This window comes from Quercus suber, unplaced genomic scaffold (genome assembly GCF_002906115.3).
Source record: "Quercus suber isolate HL8 unplaced genomic scaffold, Cork oak 2.0 scaffold_1030, whole genome shotgun sequence".
Classification (NCBI taxonomy): domain Eukaryota; kingdom Viridiplantae; phylum Streptophyta; class Magnoliopsida; order Fagales; family Fagaceae; genus Quercus; species Quercus suber.
Window position 1 is genome coordinate 53625 of NW_027070441.1, and position 9624 is coordinate 63248.

At 35.5% G+C, this 9624-nt stretch overlaps 1 protein-coding gene across 1 annotated transcript; it reads left to right on the forward strand.

Moving 5' to 3' along the window:
• The first annotated feature begins 266 nt into the window (after positions 1–266).
• On the forward strand, positions 267–2425 carry LOC111986256 (cation/H(+) antiporter 15). Its single transcript, XM_024017890.2, has 2 exons — positions 267–890; positions 1025–2425. The coding sequence occupies exons 1-2, from the start codon at positions 267–269 to the stop codon at positions 2180–2182; spliced, it is 1782 nt and encodes a 593-aa protein (XP_023873658.2). The 3' UTR covers positions 2183–2425.
• Positions 2426–9624: the final 7199 nt, after the last annotated feature.

Genomic DNA, 9624 nt, shown 5'->3' on the forward strand with positions numbered 1-9624 from the left:
GTGTGTTGCAGAGGCAGTATAGAGGTTGCTACATATGTTATGTGGAAGGATGGCTAGGTAACCGAACTCTTATCTCCCTCTGTGTGTGTGCCTGCCTGTGTTCTTTGGAGTACTAAAGCATCTACTAGTAGTACATATAGCTGAAACATGAAACTTCTTTTGTGCGTGTATGTGAAGAAAGAAACCAGCTGCATGAGGCAACTACTAAGGGTCCATCCTCTTCCTCTGCACGAAATGTTTTTTTTTTTTGGTGAGAAACATGTGAGATGGCGTCCTGTTCTTCAATTGTGTCTGATATGTGCCACTGGTTTATTGTGGCAGTGAGGATTGCTACAAGACTAACTATTGCAAGGTCATTGAGAACATCAATTGGGTCTTCTCTCTCAACTATCCTTCTTGTTATATTCTTTGTGGTTGGAATCCGTCCAGCAGCTCTGTGGGCAATTCGACATACCCCTGAAGGGAAACCTGTAAAAGAGATCTATATTTCTGTAGTCCTTATAGCACTATTGTTTTGTGGATTTATGGGTGAAGTTATTGGCATAAACGCTTATATCAGTTCTTTCGTATTGGGCTTGTTCATACCAGATGGCCCTCCTTTAGGTGCTGCATTAGTAGAGAGGTTTGACTGCTTTGTTTCAGTATTGCTCATGCCTATATTTTTCACCTCATGTGGATTAAAGGTGGATATTTTTGCCATAAAAAATTTTAAGAATGTGGGAATGATTGAGTTGGTTGTTGTTGCTGCATTATTTGGGAAGATGATAGGGACAATGTTACCTCCTATCTTGTGTAGGATGCGACTCCGAGATGCCCTCTGTCTTGGTATTATTATGAACTCCAAAGGCATTACTGAACTTGCTATATTGATTCGCTGGAAGGAACACAATGTAAGCCATCGATTTTCCTACCTATTGATGTATCTCAGATGTATTGATGACAAAGAATCTAGAGTAGTACATTAACCTCGAAGACTATTTCTTTGATGTGCTTAACAAATAAAGGTAATTACAATAATGTGCAGGTCATAAATGAAGAATGCTTCACCATTTTGATAATCTCTTTGCTGATTGTGACTGGAGCTATCACTCCCCTCACCAATGCCCTATATGATCCTTCAAAGAGGTTCCTTGCCTACAAAAGGAGGACTATTTTACACCACAGGAACGATGAAGAGCTGCGCATACTTGCTTGCATCCATTCAACCGATAATGTCCGAGCAGTTTTGAACCTTCTTTCTGCTTCCAACCCCAGCAAAGAGAGCCCCATCAATTTAGCTGTTCTGCACCTAATCAAGCTTGTTGGCCGTGCCTCCCCCCTACTCATTGCTTGTGTGTCAAGGGAAAATAAATCTCAATATTCAACTCAATCAGAACAAATTTTCAATGCATTCAGAAAATTTGAACAACATTACTCTGGCCATGTTATAGTGCATTGTTATAAAGGCATTTCCCCTTATGCTACAATGCACAATGATGTATGCTCCCTTGCTCTTGAAAAGAGAACAACCTTCATAGTCATCCCTTTCCACAAGCAGTGGGTTATTGGGGGAAGAGTAGAATCCTCTAATACTCTTAGGCACCTCAACAATAATGTGCTTGATAAGGCTCCCTGCTCTGTTGGAGTCCTCATTGACCGTGGGAATCAGAGGAAACCTTGGTCCATTCTTGGACAACCCTCAATGTATCGGGTGGCTGTGCTCTTCTTTGGGGGTGCAGATGACCGAGAAGTACTAGCATATGCTGGACGCATGTATGATGATCATAATGTTCTAATTACACTTCTACGTTTCTATTCTTCAACTGAGATTGTTGGGGGTACAGCTAGGAGCAAGATACTTGATACCGAAATCTTGAGTCAATTTAGGCTCAATGCCTTTCGTAATCAGCGAGTTTCTTACCAAGAGGAGATGGTGATGGATGGAAATGGTGTGCTTGCTGTACTCAGGTCAATAGAGAATGCTTATGACCTTGTTATGGTTGGGAGACGTCATCAGGATTCACAATTGATGTCAGACCTTGGGAAATGGAGTGAGCATGGTGAGTTGGGTGCAATAGGAGATATACTTGCTGCCAAAGATTTTAGGGGTGCAGCTTCAGTTTTGGTTGTGCAGCAACAGACCAAATTGTGGGGTTTGAATGACCCAGAGGATTCCACGCGATTGAGAAGAGCAAATATATAGGAGTTTTTAGGATTTTGAACATGTTCAGTTATAGATATAATCATGTAGACCTAGTGCAGGATCTAATTCACAGCCTCCATCATTCCAAGTTGTGTATCCAATTATCTTCTTGATCTTTTTCTCTCTTCCATTTCCTTGCGGGTAAGAGATAAATGTGTATTTATAATGAGAAGTTGATTTCAGATAGCCTTCTAGTATTACTACTGCTACTAAAACACTCAAATCAGCTGGCTCCTTTAATAATGATGCTGCACCTGATTCAAAGCCTACCCTCTCCTTTCTTGGTAAAACGCTTTATACTGTCTAATTGCCTATTTGTATCTAGAGTTGTAGAATCTCTCTCTATAAATGTCTGATTCTAGCTATTATGCTATTAACTTTTAGAAGTATGTGGTTAAATAATTAAATTTATCATATTTCAATAGTTTAAACTTTTGGGACAATCGATAATTTAACATGGTTTTAGAGTAGGAGGTTTTGAGTTCAATTCTTGTCTCTTCCATTCTGTCTCTTATTAAATTCTCACATGTTAGGCTCCACCTATTAAAAAGTAGTTTCGGCCTATATGTAAGGGAGAGTATTAGAAGTATGTAATTAAATGATTAAATTTATCATATTCCAATAACTTAGACCCCGTTTGGTAGAGCTGTTAAACAACTCATTTTCAGTTTTTAAATAACATTATATACATTTCCACATACTTTTTCACTGACACGTATTTCAAAAAATTATAAACAACATTACTCAAACTCCTCTACCAAACGAGCCCTTAAACTTTTGGGACAATTGATAATTTAATATTAACCTTAATTAAGTACGTGGTGTTATACGGTATACCTCTATATGATTAACACAAGGCAGCTAATTTGTTTTTTTTTTTTTTCTTATTGTTCTAATATAATTAATAGCATATAACTATCGAAACAATTTTGGTACATTCACTCCAATTTGGCATCTAAGCGATTGATTGACTACCGTATTCCCTATTGGCACTGTACTGCAAGATGGAAATTTTACATGTTGAAGTCCAAGAAGCATATAGTGCAGTATACGTTTATCTAAACTTTTACATGCTAGGCTGAAATCCTCCCTACCCTTAACTTAAGTACTGAAATAAAAATGATATCTGAATGACTGAATGTAAGTGGCTCCTTCCATTTGCTAACAACGGGGCAATGCAGAGGAAGGGGGGTTGGGGAATTCCCCATGGTTGTGCCCAAGAAAACTCGAGCAGGCCCTTGTGGATGTCTGGCTTGAAATTGACATGACCAATCAATAGAAGCACTCTTGACACTTCATGTTTGCCATTCACCCAACTCACTACGTTTGCATACAACATAAATTAGAACCAGTTATCTAACATAAATTAGAACCAGTTGTCTTTATAGTTGTTGTGCAGATAGCACTCTAGGACTCAAATCAATAACAGTAAATAAGCAAAAATTAAATAACAAGCACAAACAAAGAACATAAGAATTTACGTGGTTCGGCAAACTGCCTACCTCCATGAAGACGACAGAAAAATTTCACTATAAAAATAAAGAGATACAATAGTGTATAAGAACATTTTCAAGAAACCCAAATCCCGATACACCCTAACTCTCTCTCACCCACAAGACAATCTTCTTCTTATGCAGCTACTGCTAGGTTTTTAAGAATTCTCTAATTCTCTCTACTCACACGGCAGCCCTTAATACAATATATATATATATATATATTGATATGTCAAAGTCGGCTAATGAGGTTTTCTATTACTGCTTGTATTTGGTTTATAAGAACGAATTGGGCTTGGTAATTCAAGCCACACGGGGCCAAAATCAACCAAAGTCTAGTGTGTTTCATCAATAATCAATACTAACCATCAAATTGAATGATGATTTTGTTCATATATTGTTTATTGTTGGAAAAGTTCAAGGTCTATTAGATTGTTAATTTGATTAGATTTTAAGAGGTATTAAAATCAAAATAATAAGTTCCAATCAAGATTCCAAAAAACAAAAAAGAAAAGATGATAGAATCAGAGAACCAACAAAATGGATTAGTTAATTATTATAATATTTATGGGCTATATAGGGAAGTTCTCTGGTGCTCTTTACCAGCGCTTTACTGCGTTGTGCCCTTCTGGGATATCAGATAATTGAATGAATTTCTGTATTTTCATTGATTGTAAAATGTGAATACAAGACTATATATATACATTGATCTAAGCTCAGATACACTCTAACAGAATAACTAATGCTAACTTCTGAAAATAACTAACTCCTACACGTGACAACATACTAATAACAGACTTTCCCACATGTGAGCATTTATACAATTAAACAAAGCCTAAGCTACTTGTCGTATGAGCATGATTTTCACTCATAGAGCTGATGTCGTTTAAGCAGCACTTTGTTCTTTACTCAGTTTAATCTCTACTTGTTTTTCATGCTCTGCTCTTGCTTCCTTGTGATCTTCTCTGCTACAATTCTGATACTCCCCCTCAAGAGCAGCTGGTGTGTGTATGTTCATCATGCCCATTTTGTCAACGAGATTAGAAAACTGATTGTACCCCAATGCTTTGGTAAGCATATCTGCTAATTGACAATGAGACCTTACATGATTAAGCTTGATAACACCTTCCAAAACTTTATCTCTGACCACATGACAGTCTATTTCAATGTGTTTGGTCCTCTCATGAAAAACTGGATTAGAACCAATATGTAATGCTGCCTGACTATCACAGAACAGCAATGCCTCTTTATCATGTTTAACTCCAATATCCTTTAGAAAGTATAGAATCCATACAAGTTCACATGTTGCAACGGCCATAGCTCTGTATTCAGCCTTTGCTGAAGACCTGGAAACGGTGGACTGCTTCTTTGATTTCCAAGACACCAAAGACTCTCCAATAAAAATGCTATAACCAGTTACTGACTTCCTTGTGTCACAACATGAAGCCCAATCAGCATCTGCAAAACCTTTTAAATGTAAATCTGTTGTGGAAGAAAACATGAGACCCTTCCCTGGTTCATTCTTCAAGTATTGCAAAATTCTATAAGCTGCTTCCAAATGTGGCTTTCTTGGCTTTGACATGTATTGGCTAAGCTTATGAACAGCAAAAGTGATGTCTGGCCTTGTGATGGTCAAATACAACAGCCTCCCAATTAACCTTCTGTAGGTGCTGGGGTCTTTGAGCTCTTCTCCTTTCAGTTGACTTAACTTGAGATTTTGTTCCATAGGTGTCTTGGCTGGCTTACATCCCAACATACCAGCATCATTAAGCACCTCAAGAGTGTATTTCCTTTGACAGAGGGCAATTCCCTTGGTTGATCTAGCAACCTCCAACCCAAGGAAGTATTTTAAGTCACCTAAATCTTTGAGTTTGAACCTGTCATCCAACAAGACCTTGAACTTGTCTATCTCAGCCTTGTCATTACAAGCTATCAAGACATCATCCACATACACCAAAAGCATCATGAAAACATCACCTTGCCTCCTAGTAAACAATGAATAATCAGCTTTGGACTAAGTAAAACCAAGCTGAATCAAGGTACTAGAAAACTTGGCAAACCATTGCCTAGATGCCTGTTTAAGCCCATACAAGGACTTATTCAGCTTACAAAATACCTCCCCCTGGCTATGAAACCCTTGTGGAAGAGCCATATAGACTTCCTCATTTAAATCACCATGCAGAAATGCATTATTCACATCCAATTGACTAAGAAACCAGCCCTCTATGGCAGCCACAGCAAGCAGCACCTTGACAGACACCATTTTGGCCACTGGGGAAAAAGTTTCAAAATAGTCCACACCCTCCTTTTGTGTAAAACCTTTAGCAACTAACCTTGCCTTGTATCTCTCAACTGAACCATCAGCCCTATACTTGATTTTGTACACCCATTTACACCCTATAGGCTTCTTACCAGCAGGCAGTGGGGTTAAAGTCCATGTGTGATTTGCCTCAAGTGCAGCTATTTCAGCAGTCATGGCTTCTTGCCATTTGGGATCAGAAGCAGCTTGATAAAAGTAGGTGGGCTCAACAAGTGAAGAGATGGAACAACAGAAAGATTTATAAGGAGAAGAGAGATGATGATATGATAAATGAGAAGAAAGGGGATGAGAGGTACCTGATTGAGAAGGAAAAGCATCAGTGACAGAAGATACCTGGTTGCAGTGGTAGGCTTGTAAGTATGAGGGTGGTTTGACAGGTCTAGAAGATTTTCGAATTGGTGCAGGATCAGTAATAGGATCAGGAGGTTCAACAGGAACCTCATCAAGAAGATCATCATCAATGGAATGATGAATGTGAGAAAAGAGGTCATGAGGGATGGCAGATTGAATTAAGGGATCAGAAAGAGGATTGATAGCAGGAACACAAGACACAGGAATGGAACAAGACTGCTGGACAGATTTAATAGAATTGAGGACAAAAGGAAACACATCTTCATGAAATGTGACATCTCTAGAAACAAAAGCAGTATGAGATTCAAGATCAAAGACCTTGAAAGCTTTAACATTGAAAGGAAATCCAAGGAAAACACATTTCCTTGCTCTTGGAGAAAATTTTGACCTGGTGTGAGAAATGGTGGATGCAAAACATAAACAGCCAAAGGTTTTGAGATTAGAATAATTTGGTGGTTTGTGAAAGAGGAGTTCAAAAGGAGTTTTGTCATGTAGCAATGGAGAAGGAAGCCTATTGATAAGATAGGCTGCATGTAAAACACAATCACCCCAAAACTGAATAGGAAGCTGAGATTGAATCTGTAAAGCTCTAGCTATGCAAAGGAGGTGCTGATGTTTCCTCTCTACAACAGAATTTTGTTGTGGAGTGTAAACACAGCTGGTTTGATGTATGATTCCATGAAAACTAAAGAAATCAGACATGTTAAACTCCTTGGCATTATCAGTTCTAACAGTTTTGATTTTAAGATCAAATTGGGTATGAACCATGGTGTAAAAGGATGAAAATAACTGCCTAACTTCAGATTTTGACTTCATTAAGAATAACCATGTTGCTCTTGTAGCATCATCCACAATAGTTAAGAAATATTTGAAGCCATCTAAAGTAGGAGTTGAATAAGGACCCCATACATCCATATGAAGCAAATCAAAAGCACAAGAACTGATATTATTATGAAAAGGAAAAGGCAATCTCTTAAGTTTTGCCATAGGACAGACTTGACAACCTTTATTACAAGAAAAAGCTAATAGTGAATATTTGAGCACATATTATTTTACTTCTAAAAAAAGTACATATTATTTAAGAATTATAATAATGGAATTTATAGTAGAAAAGAAATGCCTAGTTGATTTCTTGCTATATATATATTTATTATATTTCTTATGTTATTTCTATCATATTTTTGAATATTTAAAATGTATGATGGATTGAAGTGCAACATATCATAGCCAAATTGAACTTAGAATAAGATATAAGATATAAATTTAAGTTTTTTTTTCCTCTTGAGAATTAGATAAGCTTGATTAAGCTAATTACTAAGGTAATATGATTTAATTCGTGTTGGACTATACAAAATCATTATATTTGTTATATATATATATATATATATATATAATATCTATTGGTTAGTATGATTTGAATTAAGTTGCAGGATTTCCTAAGAATGAGATCACATCGAGATATATGCTTCAATTGAGAGAATTTTCTAATTTCAAAGTAATGGAAATTAGTATTACCATGAAAACATAAAGCAATACTACATGCAATAGTTATAAATTGTAAGAATTTTTTTTTTTTTTTTTAGAAGATAAATGGTACCCAAATACAAAGAAAAAGAGGAACACCATACGGTCCATAACTATCAATCGTAATATTTTGTTTCCTCTTCCAAGTTGTCCTAAGAAGTTAGAAATTAGCTTAGATTTAGATGAGATTAAAAGAAAATTAACAAGAATTTATGTAGTATTTAATTTAGAAAATTACAAAGCTATTTAGAAATTAAAATAAACAAATGGGAGGTAAATGATCAAGTACTAAATCAATAAAACGCATTCCAATTCTTTAAACAAAAACAATTTTAATGGGTAAAATGAAATTATGTAAAAAATAAAATAAAATTGTAAACATGAATACAAAGAAATTGAATATCAATTGAAAAAAAAAAATGAAAAAAAAGAAACAAGGTATTTACAATCTCAGAAAAGAAAATCAAATACAAACCTTTACATTGTAATTTGTCAAATTATTAATGAAAATAACCATATAAAACTAATTTATAATCCCAAATGCAAAGAAAAAGAGGAACACCATACGGTCCATACATATCAATCATAATATTTTGTTTCCTCTTCCAAGTTATCCTAAGAAGTTAAAAATTAGCATAGATTTAGATGAGATTAAAAGAAAATTAGCAAGAATTTGTGTAGTATTTAATTTAGAAAATTACAAAGCCATTCAAAAAATAAAATAAATAAATGGGAGGCAAATGATCATGTACTAAAGCAATAAAACACATTCCAATTCTTTAGACACTAACACTTTTAATGGGTAAAACATAATTATGTAAAGAAAAATTGTAAACATGAATACATAGAAATAGACTATCAATTGAAAATTGGAAAAAAGAAAAAAGAAACATGGTATTTACAACCCTAGAAAATAAAATCCAATACAAACCATAAAAAATTGTAGCAAAAAAGTAAAGAAGTTCAAGGAAAGAAAAAGAAAAAATAACCTTAAATGGACTTTCCAATTCTAGTTGTAATTTGGTGACTTATGGGGTGGAAAGAAAGCAATTCAAAACTTATATATATATATATATATTGTAGGGATATTGGGCCCAAGAGTTCATTATCTATTTGTATATTAGGCCTGTAGCCCAAGCCGAGGATGAGGGTTTGTCCGAGGAGGAACAATCTTTATCAGAAGAGACTATGTTAGTAAATAGAGAGGTTAGTTTTGGTCATAATGGCTCAACATGATGGGCCGAGGATAAATGCCTTCTCGACCAGCCAAAGCCAAGATCCAAAGAGGTAGTCTGTCGACTAAGGTAACGTTCTAAGAAGTTCTATTGGTGTGGATAAGCATTGCAAAGACATCAAACAAGGAGGAGTCCTAAAATGTCTAAAGAGAAAGCTGCTGCCTTCGCATTAAATGCACTGCAGCTAACTCTCTAGCTACATTAATGTGAAGGTGATACTTGAACAGTGGATTTCAGCCTTACAGCTACTATATGAAGACTTATGGGAGGTTGTGATGGGATAAGTATCAACACCAACTATTTGGAGATTATAAAAATAATATCAATAATTTTAATACATTATCCTCTTCTCTATTAACATGTTCTAGCAGTAGTAGTATTTTTTTTTTCCTCCTAGATTTCAGAAGTTCAAATAAAGAACTAGGATTTGAACGTATACTTCATATTGGGATACATCGCACCAAAAAATGACAAGACATATAATATACTTATATTACAAATAATCATTATTTTTATTAT

Excerpts from the sequence above, each read along its gene's own strand:
- LOC111986256 (XM_024017890.2), top strand. The coding sequence starts at position 267 with ATGGCGTCCTGTTCTTCAATTGTGTCTGATATGTGCCACTGGTTTATT. Across the intron at positions 891-1,024 it reads TTCGCTGGAAGGAACACAAT|GTCATAAATGAAGAATGCTT; the intron begins GTAAGCCATCGA and ends AATAATGTGCAG.